Source organism: Vigna radiata, chromosome 11 (genome assembly GCF_000741045.1).
Source record: "Vigna radiata var. radiata cultivar VC1973A chromosome 11, Vradiata_ver6, whole genome shotgun sequence".
Classification (NCBI taxonomy): domain Eukaryota; kingdom Viridiplantae; phylum Streptophyta; class Magnoliopsida; order Fabales; family Fabaceae; genus Vigna; species Vigna radiata.
This window is the reverse complement of record NC_028361.1, coordinates 6,728,513-6,753,091: the sequence shown is the minus strand read 5'-3', so window position 1 is coordinate 6,753,091 and position 24,579 is coordinate 6,728,513. Positions and strand designations below refer to the sequence as shown.

At 30.0% G+C, this 24,579-nt stretch overlaps 3 protein-coding genes across 4 annotated transcripts; 2 read left to right on the top strand and 1 right to left on the bottom strand.

Annotated features, from left to right (window-relative positions):
• The first annotated feature begins 1,753 nt into the window (after positions 1-1,753).
• Positions 1,754-4,101, top strand: LOC106777125. 2 transcript variants are annotated; one of them, XM_022775948.1, is made up of 4 exons: positions 1,754-1,917; positions 1,990-2,284; positions 2,532-2,683; positions 3,656-4,101. In XM_022775948.1, exons 2-4 carry the CDS (start codon positions 2,042-2,044, stop codon positions 3,798-3,800), a joined length of 540 nt encoding a protein of 179 aa, XP_022631669.1. In that variant the 5' UTR covers positions 1,754-1,917; positions 1,990-2,041; the 3' UTR covers positions 3,801-4,101. The 2 variants fall into 2 exon arrangements, with proteins under 2 accessions (XP_022631669.1, XP_014520138.1); XM_014664652.2 differs by having other exon boundaries at positions 1,755-1,905.
• Positions 4,102-10,081: 5,980 nt separating this feature from the next.
• On the top strand, positions 10,082-13,401 carry LOC106776911 (probable prolyl 4-hydroxylase 10). The gene is made up of 8 exons (XM_014664384.2): positions 10,082-10,487; positions 10,581-10,665; positions 11,353-11,450; positions 11,566-11,663; positions 12,008-12,137; positions 12,232-12,419; positions 12,524-12,613; positions 13,110-13,401. Exons 1-7 carry the CDS (start codon positions 10,288-10,290, stop codon positions 12,595-12,597), a joined length of 873 nt encoding a protein of 290 aa, XP_014519870.1. The 5' UTR covers positions 10,082-10,287; the 3' UTR covers positions 12,598-12,613; positions 13,110-13,401.
• A 2,574-nt stretch (positions 13,402-15,975) lies between these two features.
• Positions 15,976-24,371, bottom strand: LOC106777667 (aconitate hydratase, cytoplasmic). Its single transcript, XM_014665348.2, has 20 exons — positions 24,208-24,371; positions 23,970-24,077; positions 23,532-23,692; positions 23,326-23,418; positions 23,035-23,220; positions 22,684-22,845; positions 22,332-22,476; positions 22,082-22,224; positions 21,954-22,010; positions 21,785-21,864; positions 21,236-21,311; positions 20,280-20,465; positions 19,682-19,749; positions 19,474-19,592; positions 19,262-19,383; positions 19,089-19,187; positions 17,397-17,876; positions 16,881-16,979; positions 16,546-16,788; positions 15,976-16,426 (listed from the first exon to the last, which is right to left on the bottom strand). Exons 1-20 carry the CDS (start codon positions 24,209-24,211, stop codon positions 16,352-16,354), a joined length of 2,706 nt encoding a protein of 901 aa, XP_014520834.1. The 5' UTR covers positions 24,212-24,371; the 3' UTR covers positions 15,976-16,351.
• Positions 24,372-24,579: the final 208 nt, after the last annotated feature.

Sequence of the window (24,579 nt, the reverse complement as noted above, 5' to 3'; positions counted from 1 at the left end):
ACATAATTTTATTACAGATTATAATTTAATATTTTTTACTTGTACAGTATCTATACCGTTACTAATACTGATATTTCAAGTTTTATTAAAATTACATCAACTTATTGTAATTATTATTTATTATTTATTTATGTGAATATTTTAAACTTTATATTTTATTAATATTATATGTTAAATTCAGTCCCAAAGAGGTATCTAGACATTGTTTGTGTTATAATTTTTACCTGTAAGAAATAATATCAATATAACATATGACATAAAAAAGATATATAATCCGAAATGATATATTAAACATAATAAAAACTGTTTGTAAAAAAATACTAAAATATCTTTTTTTAATATTAATATTAATAGCATTTAAATATTATACATGTAAAAAGAAATTACCGTGATGGTTAGAAAATGTCCTGGAGTTAAATCAATTACATGTTTTCCTACTAATAAATCAACTATCTTGAATTAATTATCTTAAATACGTGTTTTCCTACTAATAAAATCGTCTCTGGTTACTACTATAGCACCATTACCATAAAAAGATGGAACAACAACGCTAAACAGTTTATTAATTAGATAACCAATTTGAACATTTGAATAATATGATGAGTAAACTAAATAAATTAAAAAGAATTAACTTAATAAGAATTGTGTTTCGACTGTGGGATATGTTTTTCAAATTTTGTGCGTCATGGTTTATTCTTTAATCTTTAAAATCTTTAGTTCAATTGGAAAGTAAGTTTTGATGTAATAATAAAAGTTTGGTTAATTGATGTAATAAATATAATCACCTATTTTAAATATGTATTTATAACTTTTGACATGAATTTTGAATTACTAATTATCAATTAGTACTAAGTTAATCATCATCAAATATAATTACTTGTTTAAGTGTAACCGCTCCGTTCATGGATCATGACCGAATAATCTCTCAAATAATTGTTACAATTATTCTAAATTGTATAAATCGTACAATCTTATGTTGAGAAGACGATCATACAATAGATATTATTTTACATCTTCACATGTTAACAATTATACCAAATTTTTTAAGATGTAAAATAGAAATCATCAAATAAATATATAATCTTATATAGTAATTTTAGGGACAATTGTTTTCGACATGTGTTTAGATTTTAAATTATCCATTCGACCAATCCACTTGTCAAACAAGATTAATAGTTACCAATACATAATTTTTTGTTCTATTTAAATTATAAAAATAATTCACTCAGACATATCTTTTTTAGACCTTTACATGTTAACAATTATACCAAATTTTTTAAGATGTAAAATATAAACTATCAAATAAATATGTAATCTTATATAATAATTTTAGGGATAATTATTTTCAACATGTGTTTAAATTATAAATTATCCATTCGACCAATCCACTTGTCAAACAAAATGAATCGTTACCAATGACTACAATTCTAACAAAAATATGCAATCATTACTCTTAAGCCAAATCAGAATAATAGTGATATAAATCATTTAACAGTAAAAAAAATTATGAATTTAAAAATATCAACATGTTAATCCAGGGCCACACCACAATTACGTATTGAATATTCTTTGACAGCGATGGGAAACTTCATTCATGATGCATGAAAAGGAAAAGAGATTTATTTATTTATATTGAAATAAATGAAGGTCGAAAGAGGAGTGAAATTGAGTGCATGAAGGAGATAAGAGGGTAAGTAATTATTATATATTCTTACTAGTTAAGACTGAAGACGTTTTAAGTGAGTCAATTTAGAATAAGATAAAGAAACAACCAACCACCATTCCAATTTCCTTTTATCGTTTCTCACCATCCACACGCAACTATAGTGGGGGCATTGCATATTCAATATTCTGCCTCACTCTGAAATTCAACCATCAATTCTTCTACCATTAGCGAGAGGAAAGGTAGGTTTGATGGTGAGTTAGCTAGCTCATGAAATTAATTGTCATTTTCTTTCATCTCAACTTTTTCTTTCGATCATATAACAGATCAAGCTCAGCAACAGAGCTCACGATTGAATTGGTGTCTTATTGATTGAGGATGAAGCAGAGAAAGGAAGAATCAGAAGGTCGTGTTTATGAATCTATGGCGGAGGTGGTTCCTAGGTCACCGGTTCCGCCGCCGCCGCCTCCTCCACTTCCAAAATTTTCAAAACCAAAGCCAGAAGAGAGTGTCACAAACCGAGAAATTGCCAGGTTTTGGAGGCAAAAGAGGATCGAGGAAGAGGACCACCTCCTTGCTGCTATCAAAGCTGCTGCTAGACTCCGTGCACGCAATCTCACGGTAATTATTAATTATCATTTATGTTTCATAATTCAGTTCTTAAATGCATAAAACTACATTCAATACGAATCAAGCATGCGGTAATTAAAATTTAGCCATTATTAATTCAATCCTCTCTCATGAATGATGTATAGTTGTTCCACACAAAGAAAACTGTTTATTCGTGGAGTTGATTAATTATCTGTTATACATGTGATATTATTGTGATTCTCTTTCGTAATTTTGTTCTGTAATTAATGTCTTACAGGAGCAAGATTATCAGAGATTCGAGTTGTCCCTGAAGACCGATAATGACTATGCTGAAACCGAGAAAGAGACTGTGAAATGGAAAGCAGAGACAAATGTTCATAGCAAAACTCTTGCCAAGGACCAAGAAGTGCGCGTTGGAATCAAGGATTGGTCAGTATATTTGATTTGTATTATATTAATATTTAGAATTTAGAATTTAGAATACACAATGTGTAAATAAATTTTTTTTTCAGAAAATAATAGACTATCGATGAAAATTTATTTATAACAAAATATAGATTAAACCATCAAGACTTAATTTAAGTATATTGAACTTTTTAATATTAAAAATAAATTTAATAATGTAATACAATTTTAATAACGAAAAATTATAAACATTTAACTTATTTTTTATATTATGGTTGTTTAAAGTTTTGACAATTAATCAGACTTTTATTACGAAAATACTTGGATTAGTTATTCCGTAGAGATAATTATTATTCTTTCAGAGTTTTGTTTCTTCAAAAGTAATTCATAGAAAAATAATGGTTCGACAGGGAAAAAAGAAGAAAGATTCAAGTTCACTCCACTGTGCAAGAATATTTTATTCTACTAGGTTATTGCCCCTGCTATTCCAGATAGATGCAGCAAGTTGCAGTTTCTATTCAATGGTTGACGTGGGGCTGTGGGGTTAAGATGACACAAAAAAATATTAAATCATAGACATAATTGATTATTTTGGTTGAATTTTAGGCATCTTATTACTTTAACCACGAAATGTTTTTATTTTTTTTATTTTTATTGATTTTTCTTCTAATATTTTTTTTACAAAACTTAAATATAAAGTAATGTTGATTTTAGGATATATATATATATATATATATATATATATATATATATATGACTGACTGGACAAAATAATGTACATAATCGGAAATTGAGAGATGGGACGAATCATAACAATGATTTCCATTGATAGGATCCCACCATAAAATTTATGATCTTACTAGCTCTAAACAAAATCATAATTTAAATTTATGATATCACCAAGTTTTTCTTTCCTATTTTTTAATATTATAAATAATTTTATTACAGGATTCTTTTATTATTAAAGAATAAGATAATTTGTTGTGACGCGTGCAGGTGGACAAAAAGCAAATATGCGTATTTGAATCAACCAGCAATAGATTCCATGGATCTTCCTAAGAAACGAAGCTCTACCTATGTTCCCAATTTTCTCTCTTACCAGCCCAAGCCTTTGTATGCTTCTGCTATTGGTGTCTTTTAAGCCACATTGCATGCAGTTTGTTGATTAATAATTATCTGAAATTGCTGGTAGTTCTCACGTCGTCGTTTCATTCGTCATTTTTCTTTTTTCTTTTTTGTGGGGAACCCTTGTTCAGTGTTTGGTTTGTCATTCAAATGTGTGTCCATGTCCTTTTATGTACAGTGCTGGACATTAATTCTAAAGAACATGCCACTGTTTTGTAATGTCTATGTATCATTCATTCTATTACTCCGTTTTCTGTCACTGACAGGATTGCTACATGAATATTAAAAATCTACTTACATGAGTTATAGTTCACAAATGCCTTGTAAAGTACTTGTCAATCAAGCACCCAGTAAAAATAATACTTAGTAAAACATATTTAATTATTAATTATTATTTTTTCATTAGATATTTTTTTCACGTAACATAATAGATATTTTAGAAAAAATTGGAAGTGCAGGTTGAAAACATTAAAGATTCAGATGAAACGTCCAATTTGTAAATGTTATACAAGGTGAAACGTCCAATTTGCAAATGTGATGATTGGGTTACCTCCCAAAAAAACCATAGCCCATATCATCTTGTTACCTCATGTTTCCATCTTAAAATTTTTGTCATATTTTATTTGTCACACTAGCATTATTTAACAGTGGACAAATAGAATTGAATTGCATGCTAAAATTTATACTGAATTAAAAATAATTTGTCTAAACTGAACTATAAAACAATTCAGACAAACAAAATTAATTTTTATTTTATATTGAACTATACTAAATTGTGTTAAACTACAATATAAACTAAACCGAACTACTAGTTATATTAATTTTAAACTGAATTGGAATAGTTTTTAAAACCGTATAACAATACATGTTATTTTTAATTGAAATTTATTTTAATATTTATTTTATTTTATTCATAAGTGTTTTACAAATTAATTTTTTAATTATTTGATATTATTATTTTCTATCTTATTTATATTTCTTTTATTATTATATGTGTATGGAAATTATTTTATTTTTTATTTATTTTATTTTATTTTATTTTTTATTTTTTATTTATGTTTATTTTGCATTAATATTATTTTGCTTTTATATTTATTTTTTTAATTTTTTATTTATATTTTTTTTGTTTTATATGTGTATATAATTTATTTTATCTTTTTATCTATTTTTTTTAAAATAATTTTTTATTTATATTTATTTTGTTGCCTCTTAAAATTGTTTTATTAATCAATTATTTATTATTTATGTTTTATTATGTAAAAATTAAACTAATATTTATTAATTATTATAATATAATAAAAGATGATACTAGAAAAGTTATTCTTAATAAACTTTTTTTAATATTTTTGTCATTTGATATTTCTATAATATTAATTATTTTTCTATATTACTATTTTTTTTATGATATTTCATTATATAATCATTTAATAAAATTTAATGTTAAAAAATATATTTTAATTTTATTCTATAAAATACTACTATATATCATTTAAAAATAATAATATTGATATTTATTCTAAAGTAAGTTGATTTTTAAAATGAATAGTTATTTTAATGTGTGTCTTTACACACATTTTAATATAATTAGAAGTTGTTTTAACATACTTTTACATATTTAATAACATGTTAAAAAATATAATATATTTAAAGTATTATTTTTTATATAGTCTTTTTTTCTTTTATGATTTCTATTACTTAATCATTTAATAAAATTAAATTTAAAAAAAACATACCTTACTTTTATTACTTAAAATAATATTATTTAAAAAGTAATACATATTTATTGATAAAGAAAATATAAAAATTTGTGATAAGAAAATTTTGTCTTAAAAATTAATTATTAATTTTTTGTGTCAGTGGTTCTTTTTATTAATATTCTATTATTAAATAATGTTTTCTTGGCAAGACAAAACAATTAAACAAGAACTACAGAAGAGGAAAGAGTAGATACAGTTGTCACACTGAACCTAAACTGTTATAAATTTTGTTTTTAAAAACTGAATCATAGAATAGTATAATGAACTTTTAATAAAAATTGATTATTTTTAGTATAATATAGTACAGTTATACCGTACAAATAAGTTATTTTTCCCCGTCCTAACATTATTGTCTTCCAATGGCTGAATTGGTAAAATTCGTTAAATTTTACACTTACATGATAAATTGTATTATAAAAAGTTTAATAATAGAATTCATGAAATGTATAAATTAAAATGTAAAATTAAAACTAACATAAGTGTACGAGTTCTTAATGTACATGTTTTAAAAAGGTAAACTCATTTAAGAAAAATAATTGCTTCATTTTACTGTAAGTTTATTAAATTAAGTAGTACATTTTTAATATCTTTTAAAGTGATATATCCTTTTTTAGTCTAATATATTCTTATATTATTTATTATAGGTAAAATGGTTTTTTCCTTGTAAATTGACCATCTTTTTATATTAACCAAATACTTGATGAATCTTTCTTTAGGGCATGGAATTTTAGTATATATATTTTTAAATATGTTATAATGATTTTGTTCTTCTATTATAAAAATAAATTTAATGCACAAATATCTTTTAATTTATCACCTTTAGATTATATGTGATTTAGAAAAATAAATGTAATTTTTTTTTTATGAGTCATTGTATTTAATGACTCAAATATAAGAGATTTTAATATCATTGCAATTATCAGATACATATATTGAATATAATACATTTTTATGACTTTACATGATCACGAGGTAGAAAGCATAAAAAAAGGAAAATATAAGAACAAGTAAGAAACTTTTTATGCTTATTATTTCTTAGCGCCTATTACAAAGACAAAACCTATCTTAAATAGGTTTTGGGAACAAAACAATTCTTAATTGAAGACTTGAAAACCCTAAGGGGTTCAATACCCCTTCAAGTTAGATGGTAGATACTCGTCATCCAAATTTGGAAATAATCATTTTGAAATATGTTTGATGAAGTGTTTTAGTGAAAACATTTACAAGTTGGTAGTTGAATGGATAAAAAAGATGAAAAAGGTTGTCTTGTAATTTTTCACGAACCATGTAATAATCGATGCTAATGTATTTCATTCACTCATGAAAAGTTAGGTTATGAATGATATGTCTCGCTAATTGGATGTTGAAGTAAATGACGGTTAAAATATTAAGATTAACATGAAGGTTACGAAGAAGATAGTTGAGTCATTGAAACTCACATGGATCGATGCTAATGTATTTGTTCACTCATGAAAAGTTAGATTATGAGTGACGTGTCTCGCCAATTAGATGTTAGAGTAAATGACAGTTGGAATATTAAGATGAATATGAAGATTACGAAGGAAATAGTTGAGTCATTAAAACTCACATAGTAAAAGTTTTGTATTCTGTTTTGGAGATGAAACGTCTCATGTAAAAAAAAACATCTCATAAATAAAACATCTCATAAACTTAAAAGTATATGCTTATAATCAATATTATGTCATTTGAGTGAAACATCTTCTCTTGAATAACATAACTTCATAATAAATGAAAGATTTTTTTATTTATGATATATATATATATATATACACACACTTGTTGATCAACTTTAAGTGTCACAAGTAAATTCACATTGTTTGAGCAATAATAATTTTACATAATAAAAATTTCCTTAAATAACTTATTTACTTAATATTATAAATAGTTAAGTGTCTAACTCTTGATGAAGAAAAAATAGGCACTAACTATCCTATCATTCAAATAACAAGACTTAATGCAATAAATTATAAATTTTAACCTTTCTCAAATTTCAAATTCTTCTTCATTTGAGTGATTTGAACTATACAAGAATTCTAAATGAAAGTTGAATTTTTTAATATTTTTCTTGTTCAAATTCAAGTTATGAAATAAAGTGACAAATTCTACTGCGTGAGTGACAAGTTTTACTTTTTGAACCATAATTATATGTATATGTACATATAATAAAGGTCATTATTTGAGAACTCAGTGATAAAAATGAATTGTACAGCAAAACTAGAATTTGTATAATAATAATAAAAAAAAATTCTCCAAAATGATATTTGAGCTCCAACTTGATCAACATAAAGGTTAAAATTGTCTTTACTGCTAAAACAAAATATTTTTATATCTGTATATGAATACCATTAACATTAATGTATTTTTTACATCTATTTACTTTTTCTTACACGGAGATAGATAACTAACTTAAAAAAAAAAAAAAATCTTAACACATACCATCTTTCCACTTAAAAGGAGAAATATCCACTATACTCGAAAAGGGAAAAGAATAATAATATAAAATATAAAAGACAAAACTCTTATATAAATCAACATTTTAATTAATATGTCATTATCTACTTAGAAATGTAATTTTACTGTAAAAGTGATAAACAATCAATCAAACATTCTATCTTGTTTTCAAGAAAATAAAAAGTATATAGAGATAAAATCTTAAAGTAAATAAAAATTAATTTGTTTTTAATCTACTTATAAACATTTCTTTTAAAATATTTCTATTCTCCATTCATTTAAAATCATATTCCTTTAAACTAAATAACTTACATCTTACAAAAAGTTTGTCAGTATAATAACAATTTGTCTTTTTGTCTTTTTTGTTTTTGACTCTCTCTTTCTCAACAAGAAATACTATACCTAATTTCAAGTATGTCATTTTAAAAAATATACCTATTAACTTATTTAGGATTTCAAATTTATTACTATAAATGTATTTAAAGATAAATTTCTAAATCTATTTTTTTTTTTTAAAATGTTCCAACATGATTTTTCGAAACAAATCAACTATTTAAAAGCATATGAATAAATATGAAAAGTACAGTCGTTAGACAAAAAGACTTAGATGATACAAAGTCTAACTCACATGTCCCATTTTTATCTCTAAGTCCCAACTATGATTGTATATACATTTATCTATTTTTTTTACAACAACATTTACCAATCAAAGAAATCAACAATTTTAAATCATTCATCCAGGTAAATTGAATATGAAGTTAGACAATTTCTAAAATTCAATCAATATAAATTAAATACAAATTAGTCGAACTATTCATCCAAATTTGATCGAATCCACAACATACCAATTCTAAAAGAAGAAAAAAAAAACCATACGAACTCCAATTATTAATATTTGTAACACCCGGGTACTGGCGAGGACGGGGAGTGATCGCCGGTGCAAGAAGCATGGTGCAGGGGGCACGGACAAGGAGCGGCTCCTGGCAGGCTTCGAGTGGAAGGGGCACATGGACGAATCGAACATACACACCGGAATGAGAGGGATCTGGAAATTGTATAGGTATGAGACTATACAGTTGAAGGATAGCTTAAAGGAATTGATTTGGCTACTCATATTAACAAATGCATTTGCTTTTCGGTAACATAACTCATAAGAACTCCATGAGAATGAGAGAGATCTGAAGATTGTATAGGTAAGCAGTCCCTCTAAGTTGCCGAAGTGTTACAATATTCATTTCAAATTTACTCTTATGTAAGAAGAAAAACAAAAAAAAACCAATGTCTCTGCAAAATGTTGAAAATATAATGTTATTTTGACAATATTTTCTTGATAACATTTTAACATCATTTATGTTTTTGTGATTGATTCATGATAGCTATAATTATTATTATTAATTATAAAATAATTTTAAATCAGTTATATAATATTGTAAAGAAAATGTTTTCAAAATATCATTGTTTCGAAATATTTTTATAAAATGAGCCAAGTTTATCAGTTTTGATTTGTCAGTGATGTGGTTTTTGGCCAACTTTTATGATTGCTAGATCTTCTGTTCACCGGTCAGCTTCTCAGAAGTTCTCAAATATAGCTGGATGCAAATAATTTGTTTGATTAGTGGAATTTGCATGCCATTTTTTTAATATGAAAAGATGGAACATATACCCTATTAGACATTATTTTAACAATATTTTTTCACAGATGTCAGAGTTTTTATTTTATTTTCTACCTTATTATCTCTGCCAGCTAATTTTACGCTTAACTGGAAGAGAGAAAACAGAGACTACAGTTGCGCATCTTAACGTCAACGTATGAAATTCTTAAATTATTCTCAACGTGAGAAAAAGTGGAGGCCATTAAGTTTATAATTAAGGTACCCTTTATACATACACCATGTTGTTAATTTTGGAATTTAATTAAAAATTATTGAAAAAGTGGTAAATTAAATGAAATAATATAATAAAAGTGTAAGAATTTGAAAATTATATTAAATAAAAAAAATTAAATGGCGTGAATTAATAAGTTTAGAAACTTGCATGACGAGTGCAGTGTAGAAATAATAAAAGGAAGAGGAGAAAGAAAGAGACAAGCCCTCTTCCACCTTTTCTTCGTTCCACCTTCTCTGGTCCAAAGACAACACAATACAATACATACACACACTCTCACACGATTATTGACAAAATAACAAAATAACGCACTCTGTTCAAATCCATTCCACGTGTTGAGTTTGATCGCAGTTTCAGATCTCGTGGATCCGAGCTCAAGCGTAACAAACAATGGCGAAACCGAGGTACTCTCGTCTTCAACCTCGCAAATCATCGTCTTCGTCAACGCTCATCCTCACTCTCTTCCTCGTCTTCACCTTCCTCGTCCTCATTCTCCTCGCGCTTGGTATTCTCTCTATTCCTTCGTCCTCGCGCACCGATTTGCCCAAACCTAACGATCTAACTTCCATTGCTCATAGCACAATCCAAGCGTACGTTACCTCACCTTTCTCATTGTCTGTTATTAATATATTATTTAATTATTTAATTATTTCTCATTTTCTATATTTTTTTTTGTGTTTCAGTTCCGACGTTGACGACGATAGGGGAGAGCAGTGGGTTGAAGTAGTGTCGTGGGAGCCGAGAGCTTTTGTTTATCACAATTTTCTGGTAGGTTTCGAGTTATGCCAAATTCTTCCTCGCGGTTGCAAAATTGCTGTGAACTGATGTTGTAATTGATTTTAATCGAAGTTATTTCGTGTTGCCACTTGCCTATTCACGATATTTTGCCTTGACTTTTCGTGGTTAATTGACTTCCGTTTCCAATTTTTGTTCTGCTCTCTCTTTTCAAAAGTCGTGGTTAATGATGGAAAATTGAAAGGAAATGCTTACTAATGTGGAATGTTGTTGGCTCGTTGAAAATTTTCTGAGAAATGAGGTTTAATGTTAATATCGGTGGATCTTATGTTAATGATCAAGTGCAATTAGGGTTAATTTACGAAGATTGTGCTGAAGAGGAATGGATATAGGGTTTAGTGCTAAGATTTCATCTTGACGCAGTTTTCATGGTGTTTAAGGTCCTTATAGTTCTCGATTTGGAGTTTGACTTTTTTTTACTGTCTTTGTAAATGAAAGGTTATGATATCGTTGCAATTTTTTGAGTTTCCGTTAGCTGAATTATGCTTGACATAATGTTCGAATGGTGTATTTCAATGTTTGGATGTGATTTTGGCATGGTGGGATGACATTGTGTTTTGGTTAAGGTTCTTGCTCATTTGTAGCATTAATGATTTGATATGATGCATTACAATGTCTCCACCTTTCAAGTACTAAAGCTTATTCTGAATGATCTGGTAGACGAAGGAGGAATGTGATTATCTAATTGACGTAGCAAAGCCAAACATGCAAAAGTCAACGGTTGTCGACAGTGAAACAGGAAAGAGTAAAGACAGCAGGTTGGACTATTTCTTATTTTGTCTCAAGTCCTTTGGTATTGATAATGATTTCTTTTTCGTTAATTAAAACTGCCAAAATGATAAATTTACCTGTATGTTTTCCTTTAACATTTAGAGTACGTACAAGCTCTGGAACTTTTCTGGCCAGAGGTCGCGATAAGGTTATCAGGAAGATTGAGAAAAAACTTTCTGACTTTACTTTCATTCCTGTTGGTAAGTATTTTGCACTTTTTATCTTGTTTATAGTACCTTAAAAATATTATTATGACAAATATGTGTTGCTGTTTCTTTTTTTTTTCTCTCGTTCACCTACATGTTTAAGTTGATGATAATTCATAACTGTTCTATTTGTGCGCCATAAATTTCTTTTTTCTGGTGAACATTTTGTCTATGATCGAGATGTTTTGTGTAGTTGTACATGTTGTGCATGTGCCTTTAATGGAATACTTTAAGTTGCCTTTGGCTTCTGGTTTTCTGCTCTATGATCTAGGATAGTAGACTATTTTTCATTGTATACTTCAAAAAGCATTACATAAGCTGTGTTTCACAATATACAGAGCATGGTGAAGGACTTCAAGTTCTGCACTATGAAGTTGGACAAAAGTATGAGCCTCACTATGACTACTTTCTGGATGACTTTAACACTAAGAATGGGGGTCAGCGAATTGCAACAGTGCTGATGTATCTGTAAGTGGCATCATGTGTTTTCTTAGTTGTTAACTTCAAATGTTCTTGTACATGAGGGAGGTGTTCATACTCTGTCGCTTTTTCGATGATGCAGTACTGATGTTGAAGAAGGGGGTGAGACTGTGTTCCCAGCTGCAAAAGGGAATTTTAGTTCTGTGCCATGGTGGAATGAGCTTTCTGATTGTGGAAAAAAAGGACTTTCAATTAAGCCGAAGCGGGGCGATGCTTTACTTTTTTGGAGCATGAAGCCAGATGCAACATTAGATCCATCAAGCTTACATGGTTAGTTTCTCTAATTCTAATTATATCGGTGCTGCTACGTAAACAAGTTTTAGTAGTGAATAGAGGAGATAAATTAACAAAACTGTTTTCTTGATTATTTCCAGGAGGTTGTCCAGTGATTAAGGGTAATAAGTGGTCAAGTACCAAATGGATGCGTGTCAACGAATACAAAGCTTGAGTATACATTGCTATAGGTAGTTATTTCACCTTTTCCTGTGATAGTTTCGAAATGTATTATGTACACTTTACAGTTGGGGAAAGACATCCATGCTTATCTGGAGATGTTTTACATTATTATGTTAACTGTTTGAGACTTGGCCAATAGATTGCTTACACTGAATAGGACTTTATATAAATGTGACCATCGGTATTGATTTGTGTTGCACTATCTTGTTCTCTAGTTTATGGATTCAATTGATGTTAAGATAGTGAGATCATAGATGTAGTCCCAAAATATCTGTTTATGTGAAGGTTAGTCAGAATCTTCTGCAAACCGTTCAATTCTTTAGGAATAAAACTGCTAAAATGGGAAAAGTGATATATGTATGTTTCACATTTTTCACTTATTACCGAATTGTATTCACAGCTCGATGGTATCTTGTTTAGGATTATTCCAAGTTGTTGCTTTTTGTTTGATAATGTTTAATATGCTAAGTTGTCGCTAATTATCTTTCCTGTTTATCTGTTTAGTTATCAGGTTTCTCTGAATTCGTCACGCCAATTGTATACGATTTGAATCTCAGCTAAAGCTTTGCGTGACAATGCTTCAAATTTGGAAGGAAATATTACAGCATGATGTGGCATTCTGTAGTTTTGGATGTTCAGTTGTAAGCTAACTCATTTTTTCCCCTACCTTTTCATTTATGATATTTGAAAATACAATAAAAAAAGATTATGTACTGGTTAATTTACAATAGGGATGTTCAAGAAAATGTATGAAACCAATAGACGGAGCAAGTATACCAGTTTTTTTTCCTGGGAACTCCTTTACCTTTGGTTGTGATCGTTGTTACATGTGTCGTTACCCTTATACCCCTATGTCTCGCTTTTAATAACAGCTATAAATTTTCTGAAGAAAATTGATGTTGAACTATTGAAATTCTTGGTTGGTATACTTAATAAATTAATGTGATGACGGTAAAGCCTATTGTTAGGTAAGCCAATAGGATGGTGTAGTAATTAGATATCTTCCACTCACGTGGAAAGAATCCATGTAGCAAGGAAATTCATGTTCCATTTTTACTGAGAACTAGTTGGATCAGCGAAAGTTCTAGTAGTAATAGCAAAATTTAGTTGAGGAAACCATTACAAAATAAAAAGAAATATTTGTATTTATGTGCAATGATATACTCTAAAAGATGTAATTCTTAGGATATAGGACTGTTAATCGACACTTATAGAAGAAGTTTCTATAAATATTCACAATTCTTGTGAATACTGTGTTGCATGTAAATTGGTTTTTTGTTTTCTTTTTTGGGTGGGAAAGTTGATTAAGAAAAGGAAACTCGTAGAAAGAAAACTTTGTTGTTATAAAGTTAAATGTCAGTCTTTTTTTATGAAGACTTATTTTCAGTCATTTATAACTATTCTTAAAATTTAATTTCTTTTCAATAACCTATCTCTAAATTAATTTTGCATTACGATAAAAGGTATGCATAATGACATATCATAAACGTTTATGCACAACTTAACTCCGTCAATGCTATGACTGTAATGTTCTATATTTGTTTATTTATTAAATAATGTTATATTAATCTTAAATAGATTATAAAAGCTCGTTTAAGAGAAGCTAATAACTAGATTGTTTATCTCACTTGCTTAGAGTTAAATAATTGTGACTAATTGATTTTAGTGGTTCAATAAGTAAGTTGATTAGGACAACTAAAGAATTTTGTTGCTGTTACTGACAATCTATTATAATTAAAACAATAAAAGTTATCTATAGTTTAATATTAAATTTAATATTTTTTTATATTAACTACAAAATAATATTAATGTTTAATGTAAAATAATAATATCATTCAAATAAAAAATAATAATGTAAACTTAATTGAAAAAATATAAAAATTTTAGTGAATAAATAAAAATAAAAGTTTAATAGAAAATATGTAAATTAATGGGAAATTTAAAATATAATTAAACATTTGTGATACATTTAGAATTAAATATTATATTAAAATAAAATGTATATACATAGATAGTTGTTGAAATAAAATATAAATATGTTATAAATTTTGATCGTTATAAAATAAAAACAATATTGTAAATAAAAACTTTAAAAGACAAATATTAACATGAGAGAAAAAAAAAACGTTAAATTAAAAATATTATAAACAAAAGTAGCTGTAAAAATAATCAATTTAAAGTAAAATATAAACACTAATAGTATCTATACTGTTAATAATTATAATAAATAATAATTACAAATAATAATAATAATATTAATAATGAGAAAAGAAATAATACTATGAGACCGTGTACGGTCAATTTTTGTTAATATGTATTAAGACAATTAATATAATTATTATTATATTTAAATGAATTTTTTTTTTAAGTTAATTATGTTTAAGTGTTACAATAATAGTTATGCATATTATATTAGCTACTAATGTTTAATGTAAGATAATAATGTCACTCAAATAAAAATAAAAAATTAACGTGAAATTGAAAAGATTTAATCAATAATCAAAAAATAAAAATTTAATTGAAAACATGTAAATTTACAAGAAACTTAAAATATAAGTAAACATTTGTTCACATTTTGACATTAATTCGTTACTATTTAATATTAGATTTTGTAATTAATTAAATCAATTATTCTTAAATTATTTTATATAAAATTATATTATTATATTGAGTCAAATATCTATATATCTATACCTATAAATAAAAATATTCATTATGTAACCGATTAATGATTTTTTATGTCCACAATCAATTTTTACTCTTATTAATATAAATTATTTTATTAGTTTACTCTTCAAAATTTATAATCATTTTTTAAATATAATTAATTGCCTATAATAAAATTATAAAGTTATTTCTTTATACATAATTTCCTTTAATAATTATGATAAAAACTATCATAATAAAAAAAATAAAGGAACATGTGTTCGCTTTAGAAATCTATAAATTAACGTAAGTTATTTATAATTGAACCGAGTAACCCACAAAGATAAAATTAAAATTTAAAATTTTAAACCTACCTGCTCCCGCCCTACTTTTAATACAAATAGTTGAGGCGACATAAACCCCCACTCTTGAACAGACTCGTTTTCATTCCTAATGAACAGTAAATATTCGTCTAAAGTTTCCACCCTTGCTTTAAAATAGATTCAGTGACAAAAAGAAAAGAAATTTTTGTTTCTTAACATTTGAGGAAAGAATGTCAAAATTGCCTTTTTTAGTTGAGAGAAAATTTGATCCATATTTTGATTCCATTTTAAACGAACTACAAGAAATAAAACTTGATTTTTTTTTTCCACTTTTGTAGTTCTACAAGTTTTCAGTGAAAAAATTGAAACTGTTTCTAAATATGTTAATAGAAAAGACAATGTATCATCAAAAGAGTTCTTGAAATAGAGAACATTATGGTACAATGCTTTTAGTTTTAATAAATATTCCTGATTTCTTAATCCTTAAGTGTCAAAGGGGCAGCAATAGAAGGTAAAATGTTTACTAGAAACTTTCCTGTAGTAAAACATGTAAAAAAAATTGAGTTCTCATCCCCAATGACATAAATTTGAAAAAGAAAATCACATTTCTCCAACAAACGACAGTCATAACTCTTCCTTGCAGCAGCCACGTAGTTCCTTGGTTTATTAAGAGGATAGCATGGGTTTCCTGGTAGCAGCCATACTACCAGTAAATTATTAAGAATCTGTGGCAATGGGAGCTAGCAATTCAGCCACCATCTTTGGTTTATATCTGATTCAATGTTTAGCATTAATCAAGTTTCTGATGACATATTGCAAGATGCCTCCATGGTTGAAGTATGCTATTTCAACCTGTAATGAAGTAACCAAAACATGAGCAGGGAAAAGGAGAATGTCAAAGAATAAGAGCGAGGTACAAGAAACTCATCACTACCACCAACACCATGAGAGATTGGAAGATAAAATGTTACCTCTGTATCAAATCTCAGGATAGATACGAATGTCTTCCCGGTATCTGTCACCACCGTGACATCTTGACCAGGTCTTATTTCATTCACGTTGCTTGGTAGATCAATGGTGTAACGTTCACGACCAGTTAATCCAAGAGAATCGGCATCCTCCCCAGGCTTAAAACATAGAGGAATGATACCCATTCCCACCAAATTACTTCGGTGAATCCTTTCAAAACTTTTTGCTATGACAGCTTTCACACCCTGGAACAAAAAGTAAACGAATTCAGCATTAAACAAACCAGCAAAATATGCATAAATAAATCGGTAGATCCCAAATGGCCTCCAGAATGTACCAGTAGCATTGGCCCCTTTGCAGCCCAATCTCGGGAACTTCCACTCCCGTATTCAGCACCGGCCAAGATAATCATATCATGCCCCTCACTCTTGTATCTCTGAAAAATAAGTAGTGTCGATACCAAAAGGGATAAGTGAAGGTTGAAGAGTTAGAAATTTGATTTATAGATTGAGCATTTTGCAGTCTACCTCAGACAATATGACAGCATACAAGATTAACAAGAAGCCAACTACCAATGGTTGGGACAGTTGGATGAAAAAGATATGGAATCATAAATCATTTGACTAAGGTTACTGACACTATCTTTAGTTTTTTCCATTTTGGCTATTCGATACTTGTTGAACAATGAAATGTCAGATATAGCTCACTGCTATTTTATAGATACAGCTGCAATATGAAGAATCTTACCAACAGCAATCAAATAGAATACAGTTTCACAGAAAGTGATGGATATCAGATGGAAAGTAAAAACATTGACTAAAACACCAAATATTACATGGTTCAGAAATATTACCTCAGCAGCATCAAAGACTGACAACTTCTCCCCGGAAGGAATATGAATAGTTTTAGGTCCAACTTCTCCATTCAAAAATTTGTTAACAATGCGAATATTGGCAAATGTTCCTCTAGCCATCACTTCATCATTACCACGACGACTTCCATAAGAGTTGAAGTCTCGTCTATCAACTCCACGTTCTATAAGGTATCTGGCGGCAGGACTGTCCTTATGTATGCTACCAGCTGGAGAGATGTGATCAGTTGTAATACTGTCTCCAAAGTTGAGTAAACAGTAAGCATCCTTCACACCATTAGAGCCTGGGGGAGACATGGTCATATTTTTGAAATAAGGTGGCTCGTGAATATAAGTTGATGTAGGGTCCCAAGCATAAAGAGTGCCCGACGGAACAGATAAATTATTCCACATGGGATTGCCTTGGGTGATCGCGTTGTATGTATCTTTAAACATATCAGGCAGAACACTTGATTGTACGACCTGAAGATAGGAAAAATTATGAACAATTTACAGACAATATATTTTTTATTTAAACTAGCTAGTTTCTGGGGGCATAGAACAGGTATATTAAATTAAGGAGAAAACTATAAATATAAAATTATAAAATATTACTGCTATTAAATAATGGCAAAAGTACGTCATAAGAAGGAATAAAATAAGATAAGAAATGTCCTCATTGTTTAGGTAAGGTTCTATTTTGTTATAGAGTGGAAACTCAGACTTGTATGAATGTTGCTTGAGTGATCCTCTCAACTTTATACAAGAAAATCTATACAAGGAGAATCCCATCGTTTTGGAAAGAATATATACAAGAGATAGCAGAAAGAATCAAGCTTACTAACTATCATGTACGGTAAATCAAGATAAAACGAAAGAACGATGGAGATATCCTAACTAGGGGTGTTCAATACGCATCCTGACCTAAACTAATTTTGACGGGTTTTGGTTTTAAATACCATACTTGATAGCATTTTGGAGACAGATTCAGGTACAAGTCATTCCAACCCAACTAGATCTCTCATTCTTTTGAAATTATATATCTTTTTGATAATTATGTAAGACTTCTAGACTTAATAGCTGATAGTTTGCATAACATGATATTATATTTATATTAATATCGTTTCACAATATATACTATAAATTTTAAAGCATGCCTTAGTTTTACACTACTCTAACTATATAATTTAGCTTAGACATAATATTAAAATTTTATATTAAACAATCCACAATACACGATCTCTTAAATTTTGGGTCCAACTGAACGACCCTACTAAAATTTTGGGTCGGGTAGGAATCAAGCTCAGCCTATCTCCAATGAAATCCCTTATTCTAACTTGCTACAATCCAAACATCCACACCAATCATGAAAAATCTCAACATATAGGAGTAAATTAAAATAAATTTTGATATTGTTAGTTATATAAGAATAAATTTTAAGAGATGAGGCTTTTAGAATTGAAGAGTAAATTTTATATGATGTGTCGGTATTAAAAATAAATAATTCTACAATTTAAATATAGAAACTTTCGTCCTAACTAGATAATTTGATATTGACTAAATTTAAACAACAGTACTTGAGGGGTTCAAATGATAAGGCTGATGTCGGAGCAGTCCCTGGTCTGAAGTGTGATGGCTCAAATTTAAAATAAAAGGTTTTATGACAAAGTCATATTTAAATCCACAGCCACTTACATTTGCTATTTCTTCACTGGATGGCCAAATATCCCTGAAGAAGATCTTGGTTCCATCCTTGCCTATCCCAATGGGTTCAGTGTCAAAGTCAATGTTCACCTACAGAGTAGTGTGTCCAAATTAGAGAGTGACAGGCATACTTACAAAATGAAATCAATTGACAAGTCACATACTGTGCCAGCAAGGGCATAGGCAACAACAAGAGGAGGAGAAGCAAGATAATTAGCTCTTGTTAATGGGTGAACTCGGCCCTCGAAGTTCCTATTTCCAGACAATACAGCTGCAGCTACTATATCTGAAATATTCAGAAAACCAATGCTTAGGTAAAACCTTAGAGATTGTTAAGTGAGTATTAAGAAAACATCATTTATAAAAGCGTGTGTACCGTTTTCTGTAATTGCAGATGCTACAGCTTCATCAATATCACCTGAATTTCCAATGCAAGTTGTGCATCCGTACCCAACTATATGGAAACCCAGCTGATTCAAATACTTCTGCAAGCCACTGCAGGCACCAGAAGCAGTTTAGGAATCAAGACAATTCAGTACACCATGTTACAGATTCAATACACTTGACTGTATACAAAAGACTACCTCCTCTGCAAATACTTAGTTACAACACCAGAACCTGGAGCAAGACTTGTTTTAATCCAAGGCTTTACCTAATATTCAATATCAAATTGTGAAACAAATGCAAACAATTAGAAACAAACAACATCGGGAAAAAGAAAAAATAAATTGAATATCATCGTGTTTCAAATACATATCTAACTAGTAGACAAAAACAAAAGGAAGCCTAAAACAAATGCTACTATAACTTCAACATTATTCATCAATGAGAAAGGAGCAAGATTATGAAGCTATACAAAGTGCTACATTAACCAAGGCAATAATGTTTAATAAATATAAATCCAATTACCTTGCATTTCAACAATTATATAAAAATATAAATGCAATCCCATTGCACTTTAACAATGATATAAAGATATAAATGCAACCAGACACCGAAAATAAAATTGAGATAATGTTTTTCACTACTCTATCATATTGCCCAATTACTGCACCAAAGCATATAGCAAGGGGCAAACCTTCTTGTTGGATCTATATATATAATACGTGCAAGCCTATCATTATAAAGATAAATCATAAAATTATAATGGTGAAGGTACAAAATACATAAACATCTACTAACCTGCAAACCCAATTCACATGCTTTCTTTGCAACCAATGCAGCTCCAAGCATAACACTGGGATTTGAAGTATTTGTACAACTGGTGATAGCAGCTATAACAACATCACCATGCCTAAGATGTGCTGGTGTACCATGGAATGTGAAGTCTGCAACCTTATTCTGAGATTCTACGGGTACAGCAAAACCCTGTAACAATGCAGTTTTGTACCATTCAAACAACAAAAACAACAAACTCCAAAATTCTGAAATCATTTCACTAGATAAATATATAGTCAACTGCACTATTTAACTTCCTGGAAGAGGCATTCAGGACATATCTCTGCAGGATTGTAAGTTCAAATTTCATCCAAAGCAGTCAAAGGTAAAGGACATTTGTGAGGTGCTAAGGGGGCTGGCACGCATGAAGAGGGGTCAAAAATTGCACACGTCAAACAAGATGGCTATTAATTTTTTTTTAAGAAAAAACAAAAGAAGAGTAAAATATGAGTATTTTGCATTAATTTGCCATATGAATTGATTGAATAACTATCTCATTCATAAAAAATAAAATAAAATAAAATAAATCAAATGGGTGGACTCTTTTTTATTTTATCACTATTTTACGGCCTTTACTGTCACAATGTTAGATGGCTTAGCTATTTCAATATGTTACATATAAACATTTCAGTAAGGAGATAAAGGTGTGCCTTATCTGAACCACTACGATGTGCCGAAGGTGCACACTAAAACTAGTCAGTTTACCTTACTGGTGCCTTGGATTGGCCCATTTCAAGGATGATTTCAAAGCAAACCCCCTTTCGCAAGCACACACACAGACAGGCTAGCAGTAAGAGTGCAATGCCTTTTGAAAAATCATACTTAAAACTTACGATATGAAAACTTAGACACCATAGATTGAACAGATAAGCTATACAACATTACTGCTATACATTTTAACAATAAAAAAAAATGAATACCTTAAATCCAACTTTGTTGTTGAGACAGGCAACCCAGTCTGCCTTCATTTCTTTCAAAGGGACACGATCATGAGGCCTGAAAATATATAAGCAAGGGTTACACCATTAAAAAGCTGAAAATGTAATTTTACTTCTAAAATAAAATATGTCTTCCCTTCTAATCTGTGCTTACTATATAGACCCTCCATTTTAAAACCGTAACTCCCCTATATTCATTAAAATATAAAATGCAACACTCCACAATGTTATTAAACATCACATATTTGTTTACTAAGTAGCTTAAGATGTTTTGTAGTCAAATTTAGCATCAACTGTGCTATGCGAAATGAATGTCTTCTTCCCTTTTTGTTAGAACATATGTCTGAATAAGGGCGGGAATGATGTTTTCAATGAATTTGTAAGACCTGATAACATTTAGGATGGTAACGTTTTAATTTATCTAAAGCAAGGAAGTTTTAGAGGGAGGGCATGTGTGGTAAATGCACAATACAAGAATATAGGAGAGTAGTTTACCCTTACTTTTAACAAGAAAGCACAAGAACTCGTTACCTTTTTGGACCTGAGACACAGGACTCTACATCCTCAAGATTGAGTTCCAAATACGATGAGTACACTCTCTCCACTTGAGGCTGTACAAATGCAAAATCCCACTCAGAAGAGGTCCTTCCAGACATTTATGATATAAATATCCAATGGAAAAATATATGCATAGCATTACCTCACTATAATCCACAAACATCTTATTTGCTCGTAAGTAGGATTCTATCATAGAAACCTGAAAGAAAGAGATCTAAGCACGTCTAGCCAACATAAAATATCATGACAGTGACATGGATGTTTACTTACAGTCTCATCACTTCTGCCAGTCAGTCTCAAATATTGCAAAGTGACATGATCCACAGGAAAGAAGCCCATCGTTGCACCATACTCAGGGGACATGTTTGCTATGGTGGCACGATCTGCCAAAGGCAGCTCACTCATGCCTTCCCCTGTAGTAGCGAGGTAAAAATCAATTATCCAAGTAAAGACTAATCAGCTAGACGTAATGGTACAAAATGAAGATGCATCTGAATCATTTGCATATATTGTTATTTACCGTAAAACTCCACAAACTTGCCAACAACTCCGTGCTTTCTCAGCATTTGAGTGACAGTCAACACCAAATCAGTAGCCGTGACACCATCTCGTAGTTTTCCCAATAATTTAAACCCAACAACACCTGGAAGGACCATGCTCATGGGCTGCAAAAATATCAGAGATAAATAAATTTATCTGAAAATTACTTTGAATTGGTCAAAACCACACAGGTCTAAATATAATATCACGAACATAATGTCAACGCAAAGAGAATTGAAGTTTTCAAATACTCAACAAATAAATTAATTCCACTATCTAATTTTAGAATTTTTAACCAAGAGTTCTTTGAAAAATTAGCATGATAGTTTTACCTGGCCAAGCATTGCAGCTTCTGCTTCTATTCCACCAACTCCCCATCCAGCGACACCCAATCCATCTATCATAGTTGTGTGTGAATCAGTTCCAACAACACTGTCAGGATAAAGCACACCATGTGTGTTGAACACGACTCTACCAAGGTATTCTAAATTAACCTGCAAAAATTGAAATCATAAAACTTGATTCCGAAGACAAGTAGGAATGACTAATGAAAGAAAAAGTGTTTCTTCCATGAATAAAGTAAAAACATTCAGAAATTAAATATCAGAGAATCAAATAAAATATTATGTATTGTATCCACACTCATACATAGATCATCAATGGATATTGAATGATGCAAATACCTGATGAACTATCCCTGATCCAGGAGGAACAACGAGCATATTATTGAATGCATTTGAACCCCATTTAAGGAAACTAAATCTTTCTTTGTTTCTCTGGAACTCAAGTTCCATGTTTGCCTGAACAGCATTTTCAGATCTTGCCACATCAACCTGAACAGAGTGATCAATGACAAGATCCACTGGTACCTGAAGGAAACCAATTTTAAAATCATTACAACATAACCGCTGCATTGGAAAAAATAAATAAAATGTCAATCTAAATTCATTATTTTTCACAAACACGTGGCTTACCAAGGGGTTAATTTTATTAGAATCACCACCAAGTTTGTTCATTGCATCTCGCATGCAAGCAAGATCAACAACAGCAGGTACGCCAGTAAAATCCTGACATCACCATTCAAGAAACCTCGATCAACTGAACACCGCAAATATAGCAGACACTCAAGAATTTAACAAAAAGCATTTACATTCAGCACCAAAATATTCATGTTACTCACCTGCAGAAGTACTCTAGCTGGCTTGAACGGAATCTCCACTTGTTTGGGAGAGGTATTCTCCCAATCAATAATTTTTTCAACGTCATGTTTCTTAACTTGAAACTCATCACAGTTACGGATTGCAGATTCCAAAAGTATCCTCACGGAATAAGGAAGTCTATCTGTCGTGACAAACAAATGAATGCCGCCATCAATTCCCAGCTTCTCCAGATTCAAATTTAACCTCATAAATCATCATCACAAAAAAAAAAAAAAAAAAAAAACAGTAGCAGATCTCACCAGACACACACCACAGCAACGGATTAAAATGCAATCGCAAAACAGAGCCATCAAATCAACACACTATCAACACAAGGAAGTAAAACTAAACAAAACTGAACGGCGCTTCCTTCAACATTTTCTCTCATCGATCATTTGAAAACAAAATCAGTGACTCACCAATTCTAGGATCGTTGAGAGCAGGCAAGCTATAGTACTTCCCGAACTCGCCACCACCAGCAGGCTTCTCGAGCGTCCTCAGAATGCTACTGAACGGATTCTCAGTCGCTGCACGAACGAACCAAACACTTCAAAATCAAAATCAAAATGAAATCCAAACAATGAAACCGACAAAAGCGAATCAAATACGATTGACGAATAAAGTAAGAAGTGAGAGTGAAAGAGTATGGTGTGTTACCCATGGTAGCTGAGAGATTGATGAGATCGATGAACAGAAAAAGAGAGAGAAAGAAAGTGGTTAGGTGAAGAGAGAGAGATAAAAGGGAGTGTGGAAAAATGTTGGTGGTGCAATAGTGCGAGTTGGTAGTATTATTTAATTGGCTCCATTTTGGTTATGGTCTTCTGAATAATGAAATATCTTTTGCGTTATGTTCGATCGTTATCACATGATTCAGTGTATATCCTCGCACCTCTCTTCATACAACAATTTCGGAAACGCATCTTTAACTTATTCCTCTTTGTTTTTTCTGGCCGAATGTTTTTACTTTACGCCGAGAAAGAAAAATATCTCACGCCATCCCTAGTAGTGGAAAATTAATAAACGACTAAA

Excerpts from the sequence above, each read along its gene's own strand:
- LOC106777125 (XM_022775948.1), top strand. The coding sequence starts at position 2,042 with ATGAAGCAGAGAAAGGAAGAATCAGAAGGTCGTGTTTATGAATCTATG. Across the intron at positions 2,285-2,531 it reads TCCGTGCACGCAATCTCACG|GAGCAAGATTATCAGAGATT; the intron begins GTAATTATTAAT and ends AATGTCTTACAG. Across the intron at positions 2,684-3,655 it reads CGCGTTGGAATCAAGGATTG|GTGGACAAAAAGCAAATATG; the intron begins GTCAGTATATTT and ends TGACGCGTGCAG.
- LOC106776911 (XM_014664384.2), top strand. The coding sequence starts at position 10,288 with ATGGCGAAACCGAGGTACTCTCGTCTTCAACCTCGCAAATCATCGTCT. Across the intron at positions 11,451-11,565 it reads GGAAAGAGTAAAGACAGCAG|AGTACGTACAAGCTCTGGAA; the intron begins GTTGGACTATTT and ends TTTAACATTTAG. Across the intron at positions 12,420-12,523 it reads AGATCCATCAAGCTTACATG|GAGGTTGTCCAGTGATTAAG; the intron begins GTTAGTTTCTCT and ends GATTATTTCCAG.
- LOC106777667 (XM_014665348.2), bottom strand. Across the intron at positions 21,865-21,953 it reads TGTTTGTGGATTATAGTGAG|CCTCAAGTGGAGAGAGTGTA; the intron begins GTAATGCTATGC and ends GCATTTGTACAG. Across the intron at positions 17,877-19,088 it reads CCAGTGAAGAAATAGCAAAT|GTCGTACAATCAAGTGTTCT; the intron begins GTAAGTGGCTGT and ends TCCTATCTTCAG.